General features: G+C 44.8%; 1 protein-coding gene across 1 annotated transcript; it reads left to right on the top strand.

Moving 5' to 3' along the window:
- The first annotated feature begins 513 nt into the window (after positions 1-513).
- LOC144166618 (uncharacterized) lies at positions 514-27,648 on the top strand. Its single transcript, XM_077696162.1, has 9 exons — positions 514-866; positions 2,146-2,240; positions 3,812-4,419; positions 9,146-9,600; positions 12,620-12,673; positions 15,199-15,334; positions 18,779-18,933; positions 20,832-20,912; positions 25,632-27,648. Exons 1-9 carry the CDS (start codon positions 672-674, stop codon positions 25,692-25,694), a joined length of 1,842 nt encoding a protein of 613 aa, XP_077552288.1. The 5' UTR covers positions 514-671; the 3' UTR covers positions 25,695-27,648.

Raw genomic sequence — 27,648 nt, 5'->3', positions numbered from 1 at the left:
CCGGGAAAAGGAGAACTATCCCCAGCCACTCTGCAAAGATATGTGATTCCGGGATAGCTGTGGCAAAAAAGATCTGAAACGCATGATGTAGCAGTAACGAAGTGAGCAGGCCTAAATGCCTTGAGGAATTTCTTCGCTTCTTTGTCGGGGTTTTTGCATTTGCGTCAATATTTTAATCAGCTCCAAACCATATTGTTATTGTATGAAACTCTATGCTCCAAACAAGACAGATTTCTGCCAAATGTTCACGCCCGCAGAACTCTCGGTGCTGACCCGAAGAATGTCCTTAGCCTCGAAGCTGAGTATTTATGCAGTGCCAGAGCCATGTCCGGCTTTCGTGGACGAGCACATCACGATGATTTCGAGTAACACCTGAAAGTAACTTCAGAAACCATTTTACAAAAAGTTCAGGGAAAAGTAAAGATCACTCGGCCATGGCATTGGGGGATGGCGCTACTTACCCACCTAAAATCCGCGCATAAAGTACTGCCGTTACTACTCATCTATCCACTTATTATCAGCGTCGGCGCCGTCGGCAACAAAAACAAACACGGCGGCTGGTAACGTGTGTGTGAAACTAGCATCTTCAGGAAACATGCTCTGAATTATTCTACCGCGATCGCACATTAAATTGCAGTCTTCTCAGCAACGCGATTTGAAACCAGACCACAATGGCTGCGACGGTTTTGTTCGAAATCAAGAAGAAGCGCCGCTGCCCGACCACAAAGAAGTCCCCGTTTCCACTAGTGTTTCATCTGGGATGCGACAAATCGAGCATTGTCACATGGCAGTTTTACCACGGTGTCCTTAAGCCGGACGGCGTTGAGGTGACCTCGAAAGAGGACATGAAAAACTTGTATCACATGGTACGTGCATGAAATCGTTCTGGATATATTCGGCGGCAGTGTGTCCGCTTGCTTGAGCGCTGTTTGATCCGAAGTATGTGTTGTATGTCATATAATTTTTTTTTAAGGGGGGGGGGGGGGGGGGGGGTGTACAAGGCTGTGAAATGCAACGACATACTTAAAGCTCACGGCCTGTCGAGCTCTTATAAACCCAGTTCTAGAGTGTCATGTAGTAGTTTGGAGAGACGTGTTCCTGGTGCGAAGATACAGGTTCGGTTACATAATTGGTGTGATGTTTGACTGTTATCAACTGAGTGACAGAATAGCGGTATAAACTTATTCCTGGAGATACTTCAAGGACAACCGCGTGAGATCGGTAATGACACGTCAGCTCATTAATTAACGAACACGTAACGTACGAACCCCTGCCAAGCTTCGCCCAGGGTTAAATCATGACAGCGCGGACGGACACATTTGGTGGCTGATCTACTTCTTCTGTCATTTAAAGTGGAATTAATCAGCCAAATATTCAAAATTTTCGTTGTACGATGTTGGAGAGCGTTCAAGTTGTTTCAATGCTTTTTGGTACGAGGTTTGTCTGTTCCTACTATGTAGTTGCCCTCAAAATGCTCTTATTTTGAAGTTTGATATAAATGTACCCTTGCTTGAGATCTTTTTGTGGTACAAGGTTGTGGTGGAGCGCCTGCTTTGTGAGTGTCATACTAAACAAGAACAACCATTTGAGGCAGCTCACCACCTTGTGTAGCGACTTTAAATTGGAACTGTGTATTTATTTCCAAATACAGGTTCATAGGGGGTGCCGGGATGACAAATTCGACATAACTATGATGCTTAAATGTGAATGCGGGAACATTAAAATAATGGAACAGACATTTTTTCCCACATCATATAATTTCGTCGCAGTTGCACTCTTCCTGCCCATTTTTGCTCTACAACTTACACTGAATCCAGATAAACCGATCAAGACAGAGAGTAATATTGGTGTTGTGAGTGTTGCTAATTGTTTGGAATCACCTTTTCAAATAATTTGCTTGCAGGTGCACAAACAATATTTTCGATGCTTTTTCAGTCAAGTAATATAGCAGTGGCTTAGCCTAATTTTCCGTTTTCAGCAAAGTGCGGCCCAAAACTGCCTAAATGCTCATTTGAAATAATCCCCTTGTGAATGTTGTTTAGCAATATTCTTATGGCTGCATGGGCACCTTGGCTACCTCTGCTAGTCAGGGCCGCTTAGTCGGCATGCTAACCCTGTCCCTTTTTCGTTCTTTCACCAATCAAGGGTTACTTTGGAAAAGGAACATTGTCCCGGTCTGCGCCAAGGTTCTATGGAGATGGGGAGGACAGCGATGAGCCCCGAATGATGAGCCTTCACAGGTAACTGGTCCAGAAACTTGCTTCACTTTGCCACACTGCCTGCACAGCTGGCAAGCTGCTGTAGGTATAGGCAGAGGAATCTGGTACAGGTATAGCAGCTACTGGGGACCCTCTTTGGAAGAGCACTGCACTGTTAACTGTGATGGGGTTCAAAGTAACAAGCGGCGGCATGCACTGCTTGGTTCTTTTAATTGCCTCGTAGTCGACCGGTACTTAACAGTGCTGCTGTGACCTTCACAGTTATGTCGCAAGCATGTGTTTGACATTGTCGGTTAGATTTTGATTTAACACCCTACTGTAAAGCATGCGTTTTTTTGCCAAAGTCTAGTTGTGCATTTACAGCAGAGGTGTTGAATGGCAGCTGGCAGGTAAGAGTTGTCTCATAGTTCATTGTATTTGGGCTTGTAACTGGGATTTTATCGTAGTTGGGATTGGCAGCTGGCGGAACTGACAAGCCATCTTCTGTTGCCTTGTCTATCACAAACGAGAGAGGTGGGCTGCTTAGGCTTTATTGGGGCCATTTCTGTAAATGAATGAGAGAAACAGCATGTACTTCAGGATTTACCGAGAGACCAAGGAAGGTGGTGGGTGGTGGCCACTGCCCACCTAAGCAACATAAGCCCTAGTTTAGCAGGTGTGAACCTATGAAGTGGTTTTCTTTTGTTGTTAATGTCTTGTGGTTTATGCAACATAACAAGTAGAAGCCAGTGAGGTCTCAAATTTCTTGTCTCAGTTTAAAATTTCCGTCAAAGATAAAATATCTAATTATTGTGAAGGTTCAGTGATTTTGCATGTATGAAAACAAGGCACATAGAGGTGGAGATCGGACAAGGATAAAATGTACAAGAAATATGTAAAGGATGATTTATTCTACATGGCGCAGACTAGTATGTTGAACGGTCAAAGTTTTACATGTTATGCAACTCAAGGATTGTGCGAACATGTATTTTCATCCATTGGCGTGCACATCAAAGGGTTAAACAAGCTTCCCCTTTTTCTGTCTGATAAAAGTGCCGCTGTTTCCGCTCACACTTCCAAGGTGCAGTCACTGGCGGGCCGACATGTATGGGTCTAGGTTGACTCCATACGAGGGGGGTACAGGGATGCCAGATCAGTTTCAGATGCGAATGAATTTTTGGAATGGAAATACGGAGCAAAGTGAGAGGTACGAGCACGCATAGTAGTAAGGCGATAGTGCTTGTAAATTGTGTGTGCACTTCGTCAGGAATATGTCCTACAGAAAAGTTAGAAACATAGTTGGAAAGCTAAGTGCAAACAGTAGTATGATAGACACAGTACGATAGGCAGAGGAGAAGGTAGTTGCCCTTAATTTCCTCCCCCGTTCGACCTCCTCTAGCTATGGTTGTAGTAGCTGGGCAGCACTTGAGAAACGGGGGAGGGGAAGGTGAATGGGAAGCCAAGTTGTGGACGGTCACTACCCAGATGAGCGGATGAGAAGGCAAGGGACAGGAGGGGAGGGGGCAGTCGGGCTCTATTACTGCACTAGTGTTGTTTCGGGTCATAATGATAATGTCATAAAGTCACACTAAAGGTCATACTCATTCCCGCAGGTATGAGAGGCACAAGAAGCTCCGTGCAGAGGCCGATGCTGGTGGGAGTCCGCGACCAGCGGGTGACTCCTCGAACATCGTCCTGGTGAAGCTGGAGTCAGAAGGGGAGCCCAAGGAGTCCAGCAACGATGTCACCGTTGTCTCGGCTACGGGCTTCGACAAGCCCGTGCCACGAATTCTCGCCCGAGGAAAGAAAAACCTGAAGCGTGCAAGAGACGGAAGTGGTGATGGCTCAAAGGACGACAGCGCCGCTGCCACCACGAGCACTTTAGGCGACGTCGACGAAAAAACGGGAACGGCAGACAGCTCTGCGGCAGATGACGACAAAAGTGGTGAGCGAGCCGCTGAGAAGCAAGAAGCAAGCAGTGCTGCAACAGAGGATGATGATGATGATGATGGCCCCGATATCTACGAGTGTGACTCTTCCGGGGAGCGCATCCTTGGAGTTGAGGAAACTGCTGGGGTGGCGTCATCAGCCAAGGAGGAGAGTGCTGACGACGCTGGCGATGACATCATCGAACTGGACAGCAGGACTGGACTGGAGGTTACGCGTGCAGACAAAGACGTCACCACGAAGGAGGAAGACTTGGCGGATGACAAAGGCGGCTGTAAGTGAAGGAAGATGTCATTTCTCTGCCCGTGGCTTCTCTGCCCGCTTGAGTTAATAAGCATCATATTCCGAGTCTGCCCTCCACTCCGTGTGTTCCCGCGACTCAGCTGAATGGAGGATACTGCAATGCTTGCACATACAGAAATAGTTTTCAAGGATCTCTTTTACTGTAGGCTCGAGTGAGGAGAGATTCAGGATACGGGGCTACGTTTCATTTTGTTTACCGTAAAATACTGAGCAATCACCCACTGAAAATTTGCGGATAATCAGGAAATATCGAGGAGTAGATACTTGCTAGGTTTAGGCGTTGAACCTAGAAGAGATCGATCTGCTGTGTGTCCGTTCTAGAATTCCATGCCTCAACTTAGCAAGCGGCCACCCTCAATACTTCACGATTGTCTACAAATTTTAGGTGGGTGATTGCCCAGTATTTTACGGTAGTCTACAAGCCTAGTTGTGACAACCTTGTGTGGAGGGTGATTGTGTGGCTCACTGGACCATCGTCTGATTAGAGGTGAATGTGCACTTATTTAATTCTTCTTTTGTACCTATGAAGTATGGCATCATTATCCCCATAAAGAATGTTTGTATTATTACTGTGAGAGCTGTGTCAGTGACACTTTGCAGGGGTACTTATTTATTTATTTATTCATTCATTTATTTATTTATTTATTTACACATCCTGCCAACCCATGTGAGATTTTTTTTTAGCAAAAAGGGTATTTCATAAGAAAAGGAACAATACAAAACAATCATTTGCACATTCATGGTATTATTACATATGCATACATAAGGGGGATACATGTTAAGGGCTAGACAATTTTCAGCAGTGGGTAATCGTTTGTTGAGGCCAAATTTCAAGGCTGGAAAAAAAAAAAAAAAAAAAGAAGGTGCAGGAATACCATATTTCTGATCATAGCTATTACAACATAGCATGAAAAAACAAATCCCACAATGTGTAGATGAAAACAACATTCTATGACAAGAACAATCTGTTGTGGTCATAGATCGTTGTCATAGCATAATACTAATATTGCGTTAAGTTAACCATTAGAAGTGCATAGCGGAAAATATGATGTTCCTTTCATGCTAGGAGACGTATTGTCCCTGAAAAGGGATACCACTTGCGTCCACTTCAAGGGATACCACTTCAGATTCTGTGGGAGAAGTGTTGTTGGCCCAAAGTAACTGGGAGCAGCATTTTGCATGCTTGTATCCCAAAAGAAATTGTGCCATACTTGATTGGTAAACTGGTGGCGGTCATGCCTGATGTATTATATTTTTCATCAGTAGTTTACAGGGAAGTTCTGAAAGCATTTCAGAGTATTCGTTCATTACAAACTTTCTAATACGTCGGTTTCCACGGAAAGAATAAGGTGCAGAAAGACAGATGTTGTTTGTGTCCTGATTTACACATCTCAAAAAGTATTGTACAGTGGAACCTCGATTATACGACTTTAGTGGGACAGCGAAAAAGTGTTGTAGAATGTGGGCATCGTAAGATCCGAGCAACAACAATTAAGCCTATAAATACAGTTTTGCACGACAGATTTGCAAGAAATTTCGATGTAAAGTGAGCACTAATGCTTTGCATGGCTTGGACGCCCAGATCAATAAAAAAAGTGAACGAGAAAAGAATAATGCAGTGCAGGTGCCAATCATGCTGTATTCAAACAAACCTTGTACCGCACTCCACTGGCGTGATTCCTGCCAGCCAGTGCGAATCATGGCACACGCAATCACGACAAGCACATGTGGAAGCCTAATACCCTTGCCACACGGCGAGTTTAATGTCATTTTCAGCGAATGTCATTCGTTCAAAATGACATTATTTTGGTGCCACATGAGAAAATGTAACGACATTCGATCAAAATGGCATTAGGGACCGAATGAGTTTGCGGAACCCATTCGACTGCGTTCTGCCAGCAAATGTGTTATCTCGACACCACAGACTCAATAGGAATGCCCGCCCAAAACAGATTACTAAAGCGTTAGTAGCGTTATGATATATCTTTACATTCGTATAATTTTGTAGTCGTTTATTTATTCATATGAAACAAGGCGAATAGAGTTGTGGAAAAGAAAACTACTAGTCTCGCTAGCAGGCCAGCCTCAGCTGATGTGGTGGGCGTCAGCGGCCATGTTTGTTTAGATGTTTAATCGTGTTCAATAAGTTTCTGTAACTCTGCTTAAAGTGCATTCCAAATTGCAGTAAACGTGTTTAAGCTCTTTTCGCTCAGTTTTCGCAGATACTGAAGCACTTAGTAAAATATTTTCTTTACGCAAGTTTTTATCCATCGCAACTGCCACCATTTCCAAATGACATTCATTTAGGCCGTGTAGCAGCGCGTCAAGAAAATGGCATTAAGTCGAACGGATGACATTCGATGGGAATGACTTTAAATTTGCCGTGTGGCGAGGGTATAAGCCTGTCAGCCTGAGCCTGTAACCTCGTTAGCGATTCACGGCCGAGTGGGACAAATAAACACCTGCACACTGCCCCTGCGACTGCTGCGCAACTAAACAAGAAGAGATGCCAGCGAGGAGAGGGGCTAAGTGATTCTGCAGAGGAGCGGACAGCTGCAGGAGAGGAGAGAAACGAAAGATGGGACGGAGAAGAAAAAGCTATGCTGGAGAGGACCATTTAGCGGGCTCACGGTCCACGGAACAGGCCTGCGGTGCTTTCATTTCACCCACCGATCAGTCATGCGATTCGCGTGGGTCGTCAAACAATGCAGGCCAGGCATGGAAACGTGTCGGATAAGTGAGGTTTTTAATGCATTGTTTCTACAGGAACTTCGCCGGCACTTGACGAGTCCGTCGTAAAACCTGGGTTGTTGTAATACCAGGGGCCGTATAACGGGGGTACAGTGTATTAGAAGGTACAGGTGTGTCGTGCAGGGGAAAAAAAACCAATGGAAAGCGCGTGTCCCTTTTGTGATGAAAAAATTGTATGGAGCGCAGGCATTCTTCAGAGAAGTCCTGTTGCAGCCAGTGTCACCCAAAATTTAATAAATCACACTCGACAGCTATTCGATGGGTTTTGCAAAACCTTATACCATGAAATGAACGAATAAGACTTTTTAGGGTGTGATAGATAAGAATTAATTTAACAAACAAAGCTTGTGAAGCCATGTGGTAAGCAGTGGCTGCCAGGGATGCTGCTTACAACAGGAGTTCCTGAGCAGAAATCTTCATTGCAAAAGGGACCCCCCCCAATCGGCCCCGAACGACACACCTTTCTGTTCTAGTACACCGAAACGGGGGTTCCACTGTATCATTTTTGACCGCTAAGGCAGTTGGATAGCAATGCAAAGTTTCGTTTCAATCATTAACGTAGGCAGTTAGCAACAACAGTCATGAAATCATGACACCTTCCCTCCCTTTTCTATTTGTCATGCGGGTGGTGTTCAGTAAAAGGGCACTGAAATGAGCGGCGAAACAAATTTTCTAAATACAATTGCAGCATGTCTTTGTACTGGGAAAACTTGCCAAATTTCATTTTGCTCATTCAGTTTTAAGAATGTGCAAAGTGTGAACTTCTAAAACAAGGTGTGGTTTAGGGTTGCGCGCTTACTGAGTCGTGATCTTGAAGAAAACGCACTGCACTTTGTAATGAAGCTTTCCCTGTCTGCTTCCACATAAAGGGCGAAAATTTGCATTTCTTTAAATGCTAACCATTTCTCTGTGGACTCGAAGAGGATACCCATCTGTCCACCTGTAACACTCAATGTGTTACACTTTTGATGCGTACAAAAAGGCCATCAATAAAAGGCACCTGAAGCTTTCCTTCTTTGATATCATGCTCCCTATAATGCTCCTTGCGAAATTTCTTCTCAGCAATGCATTTGCGTATTCGGTGAAGCTAACTTTAAAGGGGCCCAGAGTATAGCAGAGCAGTTTAAGCAGCCATGCGACGAAGGTGGGCAGCTAAGGTTTTTAGGTACCTATACTTGAAAAGCATGGACACTCAGTGGTTAAGAAAGACTAGAAGACTAACGATGAAATACGGAAAGAACAGTGGGGAATCCAAAACAGCCAAGGTAACCAAAAAAGAGGCAAGGCAGATTGAAACGAATAAATGGAGGGAAAAAATGGAAGCCAAAACGTCGTTAGAGATGTACAGGGCTGAGAAGATGAACATCAGAAAGGAAAATTTCTACGATAATTCCCAGGGCAGTGCTTTGCTTTTTGAGGCTAGAGCAGGTTGCCTGCGAACTAAGAGTTTTGTGGGGAAGTATTCACAAAATGATGGGGTATGCGTGGTCTGCGGAAAAGAAACAGAAACTATGCGGCATATCGTGCTAGAATGTGAGGGTATCCATCCAAATCTACACGAAGGGAATATTGGGCTGTCAGAAGCCCTAGGATTTAAAGGTATCACAGAGGAAGTTAACTTCAAGGCTGTCGAGGGGACGAAAAGAAGATTAGAATGCTGGTGGACGAAAAGCAGAGAGGGGAATATTGCCTAGGACAGTTACCACTTGTAACAGAAAAAAAAAAAGTATTTTGTGCCTAATAAGCTTTTTGTGCCTGCCCTAAGCAGCGCTAGTATTGAACCAAAAGGGTAAAACATAGGTATATTAGTCTTTTTTGGTAAGATGACATGTCATCACCCCGATACAAAGGGGAAACCAATAGAAATCATCATCATCATCATCAGCGACGGTTCCTTCTTGAGAGTTGCTACACATTAATTCTTTTCCTTCTCCTTTCTCCCTCAGTGGCTGAGAAGAATGAAGTAACCGTTGAGGACAAGGCTTGCACGTCGGCAGATTCTGGCGGCAATGAAAGCGGGAACAGCGGTAACCCCGCGCGTGAAGAACTAGCGTCCGAGTCAGTCGACAGCACGACGGACGTGCCCGAAATCACTTTGGTCACGGAGGACATATCCGAGCCGGAAGAGTGTGACGACAAAACAGGTGTGCACGAAGTCGATCTTGCTGCAGAGGAAAGCGGCGACACAGCGCAGCCCAGTGGACAGACCAGGAGCAAGCGGCAAAAGCGGAGTGGTTCCGGGGAGGGGGAAACCACCGTCGACAGCGATGTGGAGGAGGTGGAGCTAATCAGGGAGAACGCAGAAGCAGCAGAGGACTCCAGTTCGGGAACTGAGCCCGAGTACTTTGCGGCTGAAGATCCGTGGCCGATCACTGAATCTCTGCAACTTTTGTTTGAAGAGGTGAGGTTGGGGGCTGCGGGAAAAAAAACGGGTTAAATTGTTGTTGCTGGGAGCTGGATCTTGTAGGAGCACGGCGTTACCATAATGGGAATTGCTGCTGTTTGTAGGAATTAAAGGGACCCTGTAGCACACTTGGAGCAGTGCAAGTAAACGTGCGTGACGTTTAGATTACACTGCCAGGCATACCTGAGCCAAATATGACATGTGCATGTGAAGCAGTCAGCGCACAAATCACTGTGAAAGATGCAGAAAAACCAACGGCACTCTCTTCAGTTTTCCTCATTATGCACCCCTGGCATGGCCTAAACGACGTCATTCCGGCCGCGGCTGTCCTGTTGGCTCTGCTGCTCAACTTTGTGGCTTATTACTCGCATTTCCTGTGACGATCCGCCGTCGTCAGCGCTGTGTATCATACTCTTTTTATGCCTGAACCTGTACACACAGTTTTGGCGTTTCCTTTGTGTTTTGAGTGCTTGCGGAGTTTGAGCGACGAACTCAATACTCCCCTTTCAATCAGACCACTCGACAACAAACCTTTATTCCTTCAAAAACACCCTACCAGCCTGAGCGCGCGCTTGCCAACAGGCAGCCATGCCTGTTTTTTTGTGGCACCAGGCCGGAAATAGACCCCTCCACTTTGCGGAGAAAAGGAGAAAACTCCCTGGCCTGTGATGTATCGAAGGCCACCGAAGAGAACAAAGCCGCCCCCGTCTCTGGGAGAGAGCACGCAGCTTCGTTGCGTTGTCCGCGATCGAGTTGAGAGGGAACAGTTATGTGCGATTTCTCATCGCGCATAGTTTCAGTGACAATGAATGGATTTTCATAATTCTTGTGGGAGGAAATTGGTGGGACAATAGACTTTACCCCAAAATACATTCCAAGTAGTCAATGGTAAGTGCTGCAGGGTCACTTTGAGAGAAGGATCATTTGACGTGTAAAAAAAAGATTTCTTGCCGGTGCTTTTCACCTTGGTTTGTAATGATTTGTTCTTGGGCACCTAATAATGCACAGTGTCTCCAGCATCACGACTGACCTAGGCTATTTATCCCCATTTCCAGTGCTAATCTTCTTTTTCTGTCAACTTGTAGCTGGTTGAAGATTTAGCTTTTTGTGCATCCAGCATAGAATATTAGCACATGCTATATGCGCTGTGATGACCTCCCAAGTCGAGCAGCTGGAAGGAACGTAAAAACACCCACTTCTTGATTAAAGTTGTATCCTCGTTTTTCTCACATGAAAATAAAATTTACCACAGTTACAACTCTTAAACAAACGGTGAAGTCAATATTTGTAGGATAGATAACTTCTAACACAGTTTCACTCGACGGGAAACGGTGCTGCTGTCACTGAGTAACTTGTGATGAAAGTGGCAGATTTCAAATTCTTCACTTCTTGGTCACAGTGCAGTATATTTGTGGCACCTTCCAAAATTTTGCTGTCTGTGTGTTCACTCCATGCCAGGAGGCACAATGCTGCAGACAGTTGAAGGTGGGCCACCATGAATTAAACCGTCAGACGTAGTAAGAGTACTGCCACTCCAGAGCGTTTCCTTGCTTTAGACCAGGGTTTCTTAGGCATGTTGGTCCCAGGGAACCCTGCTAAGCTCCGTTAAGTGTCAAGGAATACCCCTCGCCATTTTTAATTCCTTTCACGCTACATTCACGTGCAGTAAATTCAAAAGGAAGCAAGCTTGCTTGCTTTTGAATTAATTGCACGTGAATGTCGGCTTTAAGCGAGCGCCTACGCTCACGGCACCAATCTCAGAACAGGAGATACGCGAATGGGGGTAATATAGGGCCGAGATTAAAGTGCAACAGTTTAACAACGCGGCTTATTTTTGGAGTCTGGGTGGCTACAATCTGCTGGCGGGATTTATTGAGCAGCTCGCGCCTTTGTGTGATGCACTGAGATGTGCTTACTGACACTCGGGCATGAGTAATCAAGGTCCTTTAGATCGTTTGCACCTCGGGTTCGCCATCTAAGTTACTTGGTAAGTGTGGAACGAGGGAAAATTTATCAGTGGCTCGCGGAACCCTGAGGAGGAGCCTGCAGAACGCCTAGGTTCCGCGGAACCCACTTTGAGAAACCATGCTTTAGGCAATGAGGCTGTTTAGGCTGCTTAGGCTGCTTAGGATGTCATTGTGCTGTAAGTAAGAGATACAGCCAAATGCCCAGTGCTTCAGACAACATAGCCAGCCAGGGCTTGGTGGTCTTCCGAAGGATGCGCGAATTCTTCTAGGCATCATGGCAAGATCGTCACATTCTTACAAGAGGGACTCAGAGACGGACGGAGCTGTGTGCCTAACCACTCATCAAATTATTATTGGTGTCCTGTAAATTTTTATATTGCAGCCGCTTGTTTGTTTATTGCACTGCTGTGTAATAGGGCTGTTTTGAATTTCAACCTCAGTTCACTTTTTGAGCGCACAAAGACTTTAATTTTCAAATGCTTTTTTTTAGTGCTAGCCTACCAACTCCTTTGTACCTGTGAAATCATAAGGGAAGCCATCGTGACATCTCCACCTGTTCTTCTGTTTCCCAAATTGTTGGGCGTTATTAAATGCAGTTGGCGACAAAATCCGAGTGCATAATTATCCTAATGCACAATGTTTTCAATGTAGCAAAGTGGTATGTTGCCTTCCTTACCGTTGAAAGGAAAATTAAGACACGGGCATTTGAGTTCAGCAGTGCTCAAAGAAATCATGCAGCATCTTTAGAAGGTTTCAAAAAATCCAAATGACCTTCATCTTTCTTCTTTTTGCAAACAATGTCAAATAATCTTCATACCATTTTTAGCCTGCAAAGTCGCTGCCAAATTAAAAATGGTTGTTTTGTTTCTGAAGGCCATGGAATCTCTTCTCGTTTTAGTATATATTTAGGAGGTATCACGTCCGTATCATCTTACTCAACTGTGCCGCTATGCTGGGACAAAAACTTTGCGTGTCAGAATTTGAAATGCTGAGAAAATTTTTGTATCAAGTGTTCCATCTTTTCTTCGTGCCCTTTTATTTTGTTCCAGGCATATTTCCTCTCCTATGGCCTGGGGTGCCTCATAGTGAAAGATGGTGATGAGGTGGGTTGTTTGTTGCCTACTTTATGAGCAAATTAAAATGTTCAGGCTTGAATTGAATTCAAAGGTACTGAAAACATAATTGAATAGCTTCAAGATGAGCAGCTTGTGTATCAGTTTCACAGCTTACTGCATACCTTGCTCTAGAAATGTAAAAAAAAATAAATGCTGCCCTGTGTGTTTATATTAAACCTGGATATTTTCAAAAACTAATCTGATGTTTTAAGCAAAATGTAAACATTAGCTTTCATCTGCCCTATGTGAGTGTTCCTGTAGTGACATACCAAATTTTTGAGCAGCAAGGCGGTCGTGTTGTAGGCTGTCAATGTGGCAGAAGTAATCGTTGTTGGAGATTTTTTTTCCTTCATATTCTGTGAACGTTAGCAAACTGACTGCACTCACCCCATATACTATGGTGGCTAGAGGGGGGAAGTGTGACGGGCGACGTATCCGCGCCGTGGAAAGGAGAGGCACGATGTGCGATGAAATTTTCCGGCGCCGCTAGGGGCACTGAAACACCGCTGGTGTGCTCGCCGGCGCGCCCGCCGGCGCGCCCGCCCACTCGCCCGTGTAGTAATCCTCGCTGTGTACGTCGATCGCCGTCACGTCGAAGCTCGGAAGCGTAGCTCATGTGCCACTGCGCCAGAGGTGTGCTGTGCGTGATATTGTGCAATTCATGTGCGATGTAATAGTTATAACGTTGCGTGCACTGATGGCGTCGAAAGCGCGAATTATGTTTCTTGCCTGGGTGAAGCGGTTACCGAATGTGCAGGATATGTAACGAGGAAGTTATGTGGTAAGATTTCTTGCCAGTAGTGTGCTTCTGGCCTGACAGTCATCAGAGCAGCAACTGAATGCCTTGCGGATAGTGTGTGCACGCTACAGTTTGAGAGGGGAGGCCTTTTGTACCCTGGCGATGCGTTGGCCACAATTGTAATGGTGTTAGAGGATGCATTTACGTTGTTCTTCTCAACAGAGAAACTTCACGCATTCAGTGTGCACGACTTTATGCAGTTTTTGAGCAGCGTAACACTCCGCCAAGTAGGGGGCGAGCTTCATCGCAAAGAACTTGCTGCGAAAATTGTGGTAGGCTGCATGTATACAAAGTCTTTGAACAAGAACAAGGCTCTTCAAAGGGAGCGCCAGAAGCATTTAAAGTTAAGGAGGGTCAAGTAGAGTCCGCTGCTATACCGCTGCTTCTCCTTGTCTGATCTGTAAATATGATAGGTGTTCTATGAAATAAAAAGCTCATGTGCACTCCAGTGAACATTTTGTGTATGTGGATTGCTGTGCTAAATGTATTTCCTCTGACCTTGTGATTCCGCGCTGTAAAAGCTACTGTATTGGAAAATATTTGCTGCATGTTAGGTTCGCCAACGCACTAACATGAACACATTCTTTTACAATACTAAAGCTTCTGTTAAAGGTATACCGTGCTGGCGAACGCTGAAGCGAACAGAACGACAAAGAGCTGCCACGATTTATTGCGTGTCCCCAACGTAGTTTTTTGCTTGTTCGTGTGTTTTTAATTTTTTATGTGTGTGGCCACCGACCATACGCCGGACGGGTGAAGGACTGAGTTGAAAATCCGCGTTCCGAGTCGTTCGTGTTTGCTTCCCCCATTTGCTTGCGTTAACAACTTAGCATCATGCCTTTTCGTGAATGCCAGCGCACCCAGCGTCTGAAAATTCCGCTACGCGTCCGGGTGTAAAATACACTCTTCATCAAAGATCGAAAACAGCGCTACGACGGGACAAAGAAAGGCGAGACGAGACCGCGCGCTGTTTTCGATATTTAAGTATGCACCAACAAGCCCGCATTAAGACTCTTCCTCCTTTTTTTTTTAGATTGTCACATTAAGCTTCTCTTGCCATTCGCTAGCTAGCGAATCACGCATAGTTTTTTTTTCTCTCCTCACTAAAGTAAGTTTAGTTAATCGTATTTATGCAGCTCTGAGCTGCAAACAGCTCGTGATGTTTGCACTGTGCATCACATGTCCTTCAGCACAAATTAAAAAAAAAAAATTGAAACTCAACCACTCTCTTTTTATTGCTCAAACGTTTTCTTCCGTTTCAACGCAAAGTGTGCGCGACGCGCGTGCTAGCGGCTCTGCGCCGCTCTCTTCAGCAGCCGTGACGGCGGCACACCAGCGTCAAGTAGCGCCATCTACAACTCCGCTCCAAATTTCATCGCTCCCCTGTGCGCCCCGCCGACTGCCGCCCGTCACACTTCCCCCCTCTAGCCACCATACATATACTGTCCAATTCGTTCGTAACAGTGCCGGTCACAACAATACATCAAGTGTAACGATTGCAAACGTGGCACCTCGAACTTTGCCATCAGTTATGCAATGAAATAAAACTCTTATTACATACAGTGCTGCCTTTCTTTATTATGAAGATTATTTGTGATAACAGTGACATTTTGTGAGCATTTGCAGCACTGTAATATAATAGGGTTACACTATACTTTTGCCTGAGATGGGGCCTATTAATCGAGAGCCTTGTCCCTCCTTGACTGCTGTGCAGGATTTGGAGCTGCTGAAACTGTGGCAGAGGCTGTGCAGCCTGTGCGACAACTTCCCTGCCCGGTACGCCACGTACCACCACTTCCGGAGCAAGGGATGGGTGGTCCGCTCCGGCATGAAGTACGCGGCCGACTACCGTGCGTACTCGACCCTTGAAAAGGCCCAGTCCAGTTGGGCGTCTCTTTCGTGTTGTAACGGTGTTCCCGGAGGTGGATCCTCCAGGCTTGCCTTTCGGGAAAAGTGTAGTGGGTAGGGGGAAGCATTTCTTTACAGATGTCATGAGGACAAAATACAAGTTTAATTGTTCGAAAAGACTGCTTTGTGTGTAGAACAGTGTTGCCAATTTTACCACACACTTTAAACTAATGATCGAGCTATTAAAGAAGATGGTGAAGGAGAGCGACTTGGCGGCCACTTTCTTGCCCGGTTATATGAGGTCTCAAGATGTTGTTTGTACAAATGGGAGTCGCCGACCTAAACCACCGCCTAGAAACATGGCTGGGCGGTTATAGTGGTGCCTATAGCTTAGTTTTATTGTGTCTTTTGAATGCTGGTGTGCAGTTAAAGGTCTGATAGCTTTGTTCTTAGTTAGTGTTTCCTCTATGGCATCACTGCTATTTGAATGAATGAATGAATGAATGAATGAATGAATGACATTGCTGACATTGTGTAGTGTGAAATTTGAAAATTAAAAAAAAAAACATTTTGCAGATTGTTCGTTTGCTAAAAAATGTTTTTTTTTTTGTGGCTTGAATGCAGCTGAGTGGGTTACTTTAGACCTTATGCAAAAGTGGCACCATCTATTGGAAGAAAACCAAAACGAGCAAGCGATGCCATGGTGGGGGATTGCGTTCATTGGATTGCCTGGTTCAGAGCATGTCAGTGGCTGTCTCGGTGCAGCAAACCTTTTATTTTCAGATTTAGAGCAATGAAGCGAGCATCGAGTGGTCTGTGGAACTTTCTTTGTTTCCCACATTTCTGAGCGACTTCACCGATACGTCCTATTTGTCGAAAATGCACTTCAGAAAACCACAGGCAGTGGAGCTTTTGGAGGTTTGCGTTCTTTTTCGGTGGGGAGGGTGTAGATTGGTAAAAGCAAGCACTGAAGGTACAGCCACGTCCATTAGCATCGCACGCCCGGATCAGTATTTCTCAGGAAGTTGTCTTCTTTGAAATGCTTCGAGCAGATTTGGCTGTCGTAAGGTTTAACGAGGGGTCCCTCTTGATTGCTATTAGCCATGCTTTGCACATCTTAGGTTCCACTGGGATGCAATGGAAAGGGGCCTGCAAAAGGAAAAATTAATGATATAATGAACTGCTTGTTTGTATATGCTTTCTTGCATTCAGATAGCTCAGTGCATGCTCTGTGCACTTGAATTTCTTGTTTACTTGAAAACCACAGAGTGGATTTTGTAGTTTTGACCTTCTCAAAGCACAATTGTAAGAGCACTTTGTGTACCATGCTACAGTGAGGCTTATGATCGCAAATATAAGTCAGAGCAACCCTTCGCTCAGCATTAAGGACATTACGAGCTGTTCTTGGATTTATGGCCTGAAGCATGTGGTGATAGCGCCCTGATTGCCTGCTGCTCGCACTTGTGCGCTCGGCTGAGAAGATGTTTGGCTGAAGACTGTTTCACAGTAACTGCTGATGCTGTTCTGTGGGCACTCAGCATCGCTGAAAAAATTGAATCTTGGGAATATTTTCCAAGATCGAACAGCCGGCGATGAGTGGTAGACTGATTTTTGCTTCCCACTGTGTACGTTACTTGCATTACTCAAACTGACGCTACGTGAAGGTTATAACTCTAGCAGATCCCCTCCCTTGTGACACTTAACAAGTGAAAGATTGCCTAGGACTTCCTTAAAAGCACACCGAGCGTCAACAATAAAAAAATACGGCCGTGTGAAGCTGAATGGCTGACTCGAGACTAATCCCATGTGACTAGCTGACTGATGATGTGTGCTGTAACTGCTAGCAGGCGACATTGCTTCTCAGCAAATACTGGAGGAGTGAACAGCTGAACTTTGGGACCTTTCTAGCCTTGTACATAATATTTGTTTATTGACTTCGTGTACGGTCTACATCGTGCACGGTCTGCGGTCAAGTGCGAACAGCACTTGACACCCGCAAGCAATTTCTCGCTGGCCTTGTGTTGTTCTCTCGGGGACAAATAAAACAAAGAGTGGACGAAGCTGGTACTCTACCCCATTTTCCTCAGTTATCCTTGGATCACTTTTGTGTGCAGCAAGGTAGACAGCAGTATTTGGGCATCTTGGACAACCTGGGGTTATCACGTGGTGCAGTATCCGGAGAGCTGGAAATTCTCCAGCATGATGTAAACGTGCATGTTCACTGCAAGGGGGCGCCAGTTTTTGCATAAGGTCTATAGGCTGGTTCTTTCAAACTAAGCAAAGTTGTGTTTTATCTTCGTGGCCTCTATACCGTATACAGTCAAACCCGACTATATCGAACCCGTTTACATCGAATTATCCCATATATCGAACAATTATTGTGCACTATAATGTTACCGGGAGAATATATAGCAAAAAGTACGGCTACATGGAACAAAAAAGGCAGCCGCAACCTATATATCGAACTTCGGCAGCGCAAGATTGCCCCCGAAGTTGGCTTTCCCGCGCGTCAGCTGGGCGAGCTGCCTACGCCTCCTCCCCCAGTTTGAAAAGTCACTTAGCCCAAGCGCTCGCGTTCTCGCTCGCTCTGACAGCCACCTTCTGGAAATAGTGGTTGGACCACACTCTCCCGCTGTCTCGCCAGTCTCGCGCGGCGGGCTCTCTCTCCCCTCGCTTCTACGCATGCTTCCCTTTTCGTGTTTTCGCAGTTGACGACGCATCGGTACGCCTTGTTCATCTGTGTTCAACTGTGAGGACTCGACGAGTTCCGCCCCGCCCCCATGTTCCGATGCTCTTCACGCGCTGAGCGTTCTTCGCCGCCACTGCGCGGTAATAGAAGGCTGTGGGCTCAGCTGTTTCGAGTCACTTGACAATGTTGAAAAGTGTGTGCTCAACAATGCTTCGAAAATGATGAAGCAAAAAAAAGATCGGAGACTATTTCTCGCGCTAGTGTGCCCGCGGAGCATGTATCTTGCAAGTAAACAACAGTTAGTGATGAGGTACGTTCTGTGCATTGTCAAATTCTTTAAACATTATATATCGAATTATACGATATATCGAACTAATGACCGTTTTTTGCGAGTTCGATATATCCGGGTTTGACTGTATATTCGATTATAAGGCGAGGGTACAGTTTGGAGAATCAAAAAAGAAACAAAGTATAATTCTGAGCTTCAATTATAAGGTGGGGTATGGCTTTGTGACTGCGGATTTTGGAGAAAAACCTCGTCTTATAGTATTCGAATAAATACGGCAAGTCATGGCTGAGAAGAGTGATGGCATGCACTGCAGGCTTAGCTGTGATGTTTTAGAAGGCGTCTCATGCAAAGGGGTGGGTGGTATCCGGCTGCCCAGAAACTGCTCAGAACTTTTCTAGACAAGCACAAAAGGAAACGGTAATGCATACTTACAGTCTGCATGCATTCTTTTATCCTTCCCCGTGGCAGTGCTGTACAAGGACGGTCCCCCGTTCTACCACGCCAGCTTCTCGGTGGTCGTCCGCCGTGTCCAGGCAGACACCCTGGAGGAAGACCCTGACCACCGCCTGCAGACCTGGCAGGGCCTGTCCGGTCTCATCAGGGTCAACGGGAACGCCTCCAAGGTGGGCACCCTCTCCTCTGCTATCCCACAGCTCTGTACCTTAGCTCTCAACTCCCGTTCAGTCCAGTCCTGTGCCGGCTGTGAATGTGCTGTTATCTAATACCCCTGTCACATGACAGATATAAATGACGTTTAGAGCAAATAACATTAACTGTGACTGCCTTTGGTTTGGCGCTGGATGAGAATAGTAAATGACATCTACGCAAATGGATTTCAGCGATAGAGTGAGTTAGGGGGATACGTTTTCGTTAGCTTCCAAACCAAATGAGTAGCCTCGACGGCAGTGGTCCCTGTTTAATAAAAAAAGTTTAATAATTAGCTGCAGAGCACTGTCTGTAAAGCATACAGGTAGATTAATATTGTTCCTTGCATGTTGTTTTATGTAGAAAAAAAATAGAGTAAAACATTGTTGCAAGAAACACACAAGGGACCCAGGAAACGTGTCTCTTGCAAACGAGGTTTCTTGTATGGGAGGTTGCTAACATGGCGAATATGGAAAAAACCAATCAAACCGTTTTTCTTCAAATGTTGCTATAACCAAGTATCTCTTGTAACAGTGTCTCTTGTAACGAGCTTTTACTGTAAATGACACCTTTGCAAAGCTCCACCGTGTGTGCTGCTGTACGCAAATACGGATTTGTTACTTACCTCCCTTGGCTTGTGATGTCAATGTCACCTAAAACAGAGCGACACTTTTTAGTGCGCAGCGCTTCGGCGCTGGGTACAACAGTTCAGCGGTACAGCGGTACCGCAAATTCTGCAAATTTTCCAATCGTCACTGCTACCATTATCAAATAGCACTCACTTTCCAGTGCACACCTGCACTGCCACACCAGATTTCATTTATTGGTAATTTCACTCACTTTGAATGGCATTAGATTTACTGTGCAACAGGAGTGTACAGTCCAGCCCGCCTATAATGAACACATTGGGAAACGGAAATCAGATTGTTATATCCATTTTTTGCTATATCTGCTCATAAAATCTGTGTATACAAATGGTTACTGGAAAATTTTCAACACATGCACAGTTAATACCTCACATGCTGTAGCATTCGTTGTGCGCTGGTGTCATGTCTGGACACATGAAAAAGCTTAGTGCCAAGTGTGATAAATGACAGTTTCCAAGTTTTGAGGACAGTAGACGTGTGTCTTGGTAGTTTTTTTATTATTATTATTATTTTATTTATTGATACTGAAATCTCTTGGAGGGATTATAGCAGGTGGGTACGGATAAAAGCGGAATATATAATAAGACAAACTAGTGGAAACAATCACTCGTGTTTCATTTAGTTCAGGTTAAGCCACTCAACAACACCATGATCGTACAGAAACTCCAATCTGTACCTGCAATAACTGCTTCAAATATTCCTTTCTCCCTATATCTGTGTAGGATTGGAATAACATAAACAACAATTGAGTCACTGAACACTCTTCAGCACCATCTGCTTGCCTAGATTAGGCTGAAAGTAAAAAAAAAACTTGTTTTACAAAAAAGCAAACAATACACTCACAAAATTATTTCGTTTTCTTCATTATCTAGGCAAGCACCAAATGTTGCTAGATTGTTCAGTGACCTGATTGTTATTTAGATCCTTTCAATTTTTTTTACGTGCAGGGAAAAAAGATCATACGAAGCCTTTTGTGCAGGTGCAGAAAACAGTTTTTGTACGATCATGCCACTGTTGAGTGGCATATCTGGAAGAAAATTAAATTATTTTTGCAAAATTTATTCAGCGGTGTGCATTACTTACTCGATGTAAAGGTTTCGTTGCATGTGCTTTCCATGGTACGGTGTTCATTTCCCATTTTATGCAAACGCACACGTGCACTTGGTGTGGGTTGTGTTTCCTCTGTGTTCTAATCAGGGACCCCCTGCTTCTTGCTTGGTATGTTGCAGACTGTACTCCTGTGTCACGTGATCATGCCAAAGGACGCCGACCTGACAACACCCCATTGCCTGCAGTCGTTTAGAATTCAGGTAACGGCCGCTTGAGGCATTCATCGACACCACCAGAAAACGGCCACCTGTTTCAAAAAACTTTTTTTTTTTCTTTAAGACAAAAAAAGTAGGTTCTCAATTTTGTACACAGAAACGTGAATTGTTACTTGCTGTTTGAAAATTTTGTGCGTGCATCCACCTTGTTGCATTTGTATAATAGCCGGTATTTGAGGAATGTATGTGGCCTTTTTTAAAGATTGACGAACTGCTAAAGTTTCGGAGCCAGCTCAGCATTGTATAGTGTTGCGAGTGCGTATTTTTCTTTATTGACCATTTGCGACAAGCAATTCCAGGTAGTCCCGAAAGCAGCTAGCTAGTGGCAAAATCCATGCGTGGCCAGATGCTTGAAAAAGCAGTGAAAAAGAATCTTGCACCCCTCCGTCTAACGATGACAACGGCTGAACGCGAAGCTTTCTCGTGATGGCTTCTTTGGTTGGCCAATCCCAGACAGCGAGTATGGGCTACTCTGGAGGTACGCGCTACTTTTCTAGCATTTCACACGAACTATTGGGGTTGCACTCTGTAGGCCTGGCGTTCGGATTTGGGGTGCACGATGCAAATCGGCACCTGCTGTTTGGCGTTCGCTTCGACCATGTCGAAATGGAGCGATTGAATAAACGCCAGCTTCATAACACGAGGGACCCAGGTTCGACTCCAGCCTCGGTGGGTGGTAAAAAACATTTTTATTGAGCAGCCAAGGGAGCTGGAAAGGGACGTGGTCAGCCTCCTACGTCCAGGAGGCTGCGAGCCTGCGTTGAATCCAGGGCTCGTTGCACCACGGCGATTTGATGCTCTGGCGCCGAGCTGGTCAGTGCAGACTCCCACTGCTCAAGGGAGGGGGAGTGAATGGGGTGGGGCTGGGGGGGACATGAATACACAAGGTGGTAGGTTGTGCGAGGGGTGTCACATTGTGGGCATTTGTGTGGAAAAATGGACGGAGATATGTGGGAGAGGATAGTGTGGTTGTAGAAGGTTTCTGTTTGTGGACGCCGATACGGGAAGCATTTTTTTTCTTCCACTTCACCCACGGCCATTCATCATCATCGTTAGGGAAAGTTGGCTTTCCTGCGGGGCGTCTTGGTGTACAACAGCATCAGTGGGGACACCGAAGCTTCGCTTTAAACATGTATGCTGCTGTTGCTTGCAGCGACTGTGGCCAGAGGGGCTTGGTTGCAGTAGCCATGAGTCGTAGGTGTAATTTCACGTACTTGTGTTGGGCTGCTTTGGAGTTGCAAGCAGCCGCGAATCCTGTCTGAAACTATCCCAAGTTACATTCTTGTTTTGAAAGGACTATAAGCCAGATCTTACGGCTTCAACTCCGTTATTAGACTGAACGGTGCACAGAGCAATGTAGTAACTTTTGGCACTTTTGAGGACGTTTGTTTCTTGAAGGGTCCTTGGTACAATAGAGCTTTTGGTGTCAACTCAGATTCATATTTTGGGCGTTTAATGGGTCGAAGCTACACCTAGGCTGTGAGGCGCGCTTTAGTGGAGGAGCACTCCGGATTAATTCCGACCATCCGGGCATACCGTAATTACCCGATTCTAACGCGCACTTTTTTTCCGGAAAAATAGGTCGAAAAATCGCATGCGCGTTAGAATCGGATACGAAACCGAAACTGCCGAAACATCGGAAATTTCGTCCCGCCCATCGCCATCTCAAGATGGCGCCAAAGCTTTTAGCAACGGTTTTTCGGACGCAGGAAGAATAGGCGCCTAGGCGTTTTTATCGGCGCTCACACAAACCGTCAAATCGTTCAACTTGCGCGCTTGATAACAGCAATGACAGCAGCGGCTCTCACGCGTTCAAAACGAGCGGTCGGCTGAAGCGTGCGCCTCTGGAGAAGCTCGCAGGATGGGCGTGCGAGGCATGGGCCACGATCCCATCGACCATGGTAGAACGTCCGTTATGAAGTGTGGCATCGCGAACGCGCTTGACGGCACCAAGGACGAGATGTTGTGGTCAGCGGAGAGCGACGACGAGTGAGATGAGTCAGATTACTTCGAGAAATAAATCGCCCGTTTCTCTCGCATTCGTTTTTCTTGCTCACAAAGTTCCGTGCGCGTTACAATCGTAGGTGCAAGTTTTTTCGGTTTTTTTGCCGGGAAAATCGGGTGCGCGTTAGAATCGGGGGCGCGTTAGAATCGGGTAATTACGGTATTTGATATGCGCCGAAGTCTCAACACACAGGCGTTTTTTTTTTTGTTTTTTTTTTTCGCTTTTTGCCTCCATCACAAAAGCAGCCACCATGGCTGGGACTGAGCCCATCCTTCGTGAACGTATTGGCACAGGCAAATGAAAATCATTGCAGCAAGTTAGCGAGTAAACTGATTGGTAATTAAGCAGCTAATTTAGTTGTGGTGAGTTCAAACACCTGGTGGTCATATTTTTCTCCTTTTTTTGTCACTTCATTTTAACTTTATTTGTTTTTCTGTATACTGAGACCACGGTTCCTTTTCTTTTTCTTTTTGAGCTTGTAATTTGAATTTTCAGCACAAGCCTGTGTGTTAGAGTAAGCCGGTGCAAATAACACCTAATAAGCAAATTGCACTAGGGCACACATCTGCTGTCTCTTACTAAGTGGACAACGGAGTCCATTAGCATCACCATCAGATGCTGCTTCAGAGATACTAATGCTTTACACAGTTGCAATAAATGCTGCATCACCAATCTTCTAATTATGTGTGGAAGACTCGATTACCATTGATGTGCTCAATATTAAGTACTACCATGTTTCACTCAAACAAGCGAGGAATGAAGTAAACCAACTAGTGCCCATTAAATGCAAGCGTTGCTGTCATCTTAGCTGTTTACCAAGTGCTGTCGGAATCAGCTAACGTGTATGAGGGAAATACTACTCAATGGGTGTTGCTGTTTTGTATGATTGGTAATTGCAGCCCTTTATGAATGCTCCATACAACAAAGACCATTGTGACAGTCCAGAAACGTCTACGCGAGCATCAAACAACTGGAAGAGAAGAAATCAGTGAAGAAAATTGGTGCTTGAAGGACTGTATTGAACTACAGAAACTTATTTGAATAGAGCATTGAAGAAACACTTGTGGCCACATAAAATGGGTGCAGGAAACGTGTCTCTCGCTGCCGCCATCAAGTTGTTGCAGGAAGTGCGCGAAGCTGTCAGCTGCATTCTATTTTCTTAGTTATTTTTGTTAATTTTTGATGTCTGTTTTTTTATCTTTGTTTATCGACCTAAAAAAACCTCACACGTGCACTTCTGGTGACATTTCGGAGAAATTTTGCTCCCTACATCTATGCTGGCCATTTGAAGTTTTTGGTTAACCCCGTAAGTGCTTTGGACGAGCAGAGCTCGTCCTGCCCAAACTGTCACCAAACTGCTTTGGACGAGCAGAGCTCGTCTTAGCGGAATAGGTACTGCCCTATACTGTTCAGGACGAGAAGCGCCCGTCTGCGGCGTAGATTGCGTGCCATCCACTAGATGGCAGCATTTACTCGACGAATTAGTTTTCTCCTGCGGCAAGGCGCGCTTTTTTTATGAAAAGATGGCGTGCGGTGGCGCCGACCCATGCATAGCTGGCCCGTCAACTAGAAAAGGAAGCTTGTCATTTTCGTCATCTTCTTCAAGTGATGCTGATTCGGATACAGATGTTTATCTTGTCTCTGGAAGTGAAGACAGCGATGACGGTGAATTGAGCAGCTCCTCCGGTGATGACGAAGACAGCGGGGAAGCGAACATCGCGAGTGCTCGCGAGTGGATCCTGCTTTATGTGGACAATCCTCCTGTGAAGCCTCATCGCTTTCCATTCTTGGCCATTCCAGGCAAGACTTTCATATTGTCATCGCCGGGTGACTGTGAAGCCTCATCGCTTTCCATTCTTGGCCATTCCAGGCAAGACTTTCATATTGTCATCGCCGGGTGACATTATGGAATATATTCAGCACTTTCTGGACGATGAACTTATATCATTTGTGGTAGACGAAACCAATCGCAAAGCGGCTGAAAAGTTGAAATGCTTTCCTCTCAGTGATCACTCCCGCCTCAAGAAATGGGTACCAGTGACAAAGGAAGAGATGTGGGTATTCCTTGCACTCCTGCTATTGCAAAGGTGCTTAGCCTACACAAGTGAAGAAAGATGTGGCATCTGCAACTGTCCTATTTATAAAGTTTTTAATTTTGTTAGCAGCAGGTAGCTGGTTTTCGATGTATTCTTCAGAAATAAACATTATTGTGTTGATTTGATTAACTGTGGGGTACAAATATTTTTTCAACATCGACTAGCTACTTTTTAGTACAATCAGATTCGAAATCAGCAATAAAAAAAATAGGCACTTTTGGTAGGGAAATTCTAAAAAAAAATAAAGCACTTAAGGGGTTAAAGGAGCACTCATATTTTATTGCAAATAAACAAATGGTAGGGGAAATCGAAACTCGCACCTTAAATCTACTGCCTTATTACTTCGAAGTTTGTAATCGGTTGGCTATGCCTCACGTTAGAAGTACCTACCTACACACTGAACTTTTTCTGTCATCCCAGGCCTGAACCTCTATTAGAAAGGGGTTTATTTCATACGTACATTTTCTGCGCAAAGCACAAAGTCAGAAAATGTACTTGTACATTTACTTGTACTTTACTAGTGTATAATCATCATCTCTTATCTTGTACCTGTACTTCTGTAAAATCGTCATCTCTGTATCTCGCTGTGATGCACTCTTGCAGGAGCTCCTGGTTCGAAGGTGGGTCGTGTCGGAGGAGCGCGAAAAACGGGACGAAGCTTCCTGAGCGGCGTGAGAGCGGAGCGTGACACATCGTGGTGGCGATCTCGGGCATCAAATTGTTTGCAGAGGTTGTGTGTGCGTGTTTGTGTGAACAGGTAGTGTGTCACCCATTCTAGGGAGCAGATTCAGGCAGTGGGCTGTGCGTATGTTCTGCTGTGGTGTTCTGCAAAGGCAAAGGTGACATATAGCGAAAAGAGGGTCTTAGAAATCTTCTGCAGATTATTTCTCACTTATCGCAAAATTTATCCTGGGCTGTGGTGCACTGTTGGCAATGCTTGAATTTTTTTTTTCTGCTGTCTCAAGATTCTATAGAATAACCTTAAAGCGCTTCCTTAAAAGTGTTATTCTGCAAGCTTCTCAGAGTGAAGCCAGGTATAAAATTCCTGCAGAGTATTTATGCATGACAACTTCTTTTCCATTTTTTTGGGTACCTTTCCGGGTAAGTGCACTGCTGTCTAGTGTTATGCCCAGTGTTTGCACTACACTTGCTGTTGAGTTTATAAAGTTGCATTTATTTTTTGTCTACATTTTTCGTTGCCGATTTCATCACCATAAAGTGGTGAGACTCTGTTCTAAGTTGTCTTATCGGCTAGCTTGGCTGCCACAACTGAGACATTTTGTGTGTTGGGCAGTTATGAGTTGGAGGTGTCCAAGATAAAAGTTAATTTTGTGATTGTCTTGTAACTTTCGCTGCTAGCTTGCATACCTCAATATTGTTGCATCACGGGGAAAGAAATTTCCATTCTTCGTTTGTTGATCTTTTTTTTGTCCTTGCGAGAAACCGTTGGTTAAAGCTTTTGTACAATATGTAAACAGATTAAGATGAACTGACATACTTTTTTTTTAAAAGTTAAGACTTAACAGGAAAATTTTAATTTGTAGTACTATGCAGTTTTATTTGGAAGATGCAAAGCTCGTAGAATTTTGAGTAGTAGTATTACTCATAATATGTGCTTATATCATAAAAAAATAAAATAAAAAGTGAAATATATGAAATGTCTTCTTATTGGGTAGTGAACGGTGCGGCAGAAATAAATCGATAGATTGGAGATGTTTCAAAGTTTCAGGAAATTATATCGAACTTTATATCGCATCAAATTTCATAAATAATGCCTCAGTTCCGTGTTGGGTGCAAGACTTGTCATCGGACATGCCGCAACTGCCCAAATGATGTAGGCTCTTTACAAGTGAGACTTGTCGCATTGACAACTAGATGCTGAAGTGAGCAAAATGGGGACTGGAGAAGGCAGAATTAATTGATGACCTGAAGTTGATGATCTCAGCTAGTCTTGGGTTTGCTTATCACTGCTGTTTGGGTATCATTTTGATCATCATCATCATCATCACCGCCATCATTGCTGACGGATCATGGAAAAATTCAGCGTGGACGCAGGCAGATCATCATACAGATATCGCAGAATAGTGACGTTTGTGACCACGCCTAGCGATCATGGAGATGATCACCTTTGCTAGCGATGCCCCCCCCCCATTGTTCTTGTTGTTCATTCAAAAATTGCTCTCATGAGTGAGAACAAAATAGTAGCATGCAAAGACTTTAGCCTTAATGCTGCTTGTTAAAATATAAGAACATGTCAGAGCTCCAGAGGAGCTTGAGAAAGAACCTCTGAATCCATTGGTGTCGGACCACTGATACTCGGGGTCTAAACACTGTCAAACTACGAACAAAGTAGAAACCACAACTGATTGGCTGTAAAACCGGCATTGTGAGGTTCAGTCAAAGCAAAATCACCGTCGAAATAGTCACGGTGAATCAAACTTCAGATTTTACTCGCCCCGTCTGTCTGTTTTGGTTGGTATTTGTTGTGCTGACATTTGAGCGTATTATAATGGCCAGTGCTTGATCCCAAATGAATGACCCCACAGTTTTGAAAGTTTTGTTTGCTTGCCAAATGGTATGTACAAACCTTGAGGGGAATAAAGGCATTTGTGATAAAATC

This window comes from Haemaphysalis longicornis, unplaced genomic scaffold, assembly GCF_048455015.1.
Source record: "Haemaphysalis longicornis isolate Haplotype H1 unplaced genomic scaffold, Haemaphysalis longicornis Haplotype H1 scaffold_18, whole genome shotgun sequence".
Lineage (NCBI taxonomy): Eukaryota > Metazoa > Arthropoda > Arachnida > Ixodida > Ixodidae > Haemaphysalis > Haemaphysalis longicornis.
This window is presented reverse-complemented; position numbering and strand designations above follow the sequence as displayed.

Coding starts and splice junctions, on each gene's coding strand:
- LOC144166618 (XM_077696162.1), top strand. CDS start 672: ATGGCTGCGACGGTTTTGTTCGAAATCAAGAAGAAGCGCCGCTGCCCG. Junction 12,674..15,198: donor TAGTGAAAGATGGTGATGAG/GTGGGTTGTTTG, acceptor ACTGCTGTGCAG/GATTTGGAGCTGCTGAAACT. Junction 15,335..18,778: donor GAAGTACGCGGCCGACTACC/GTGCGTACTCGA, acceptor TCCCCGTGGCAG/TGCTGTACAAGGACGGTCCC.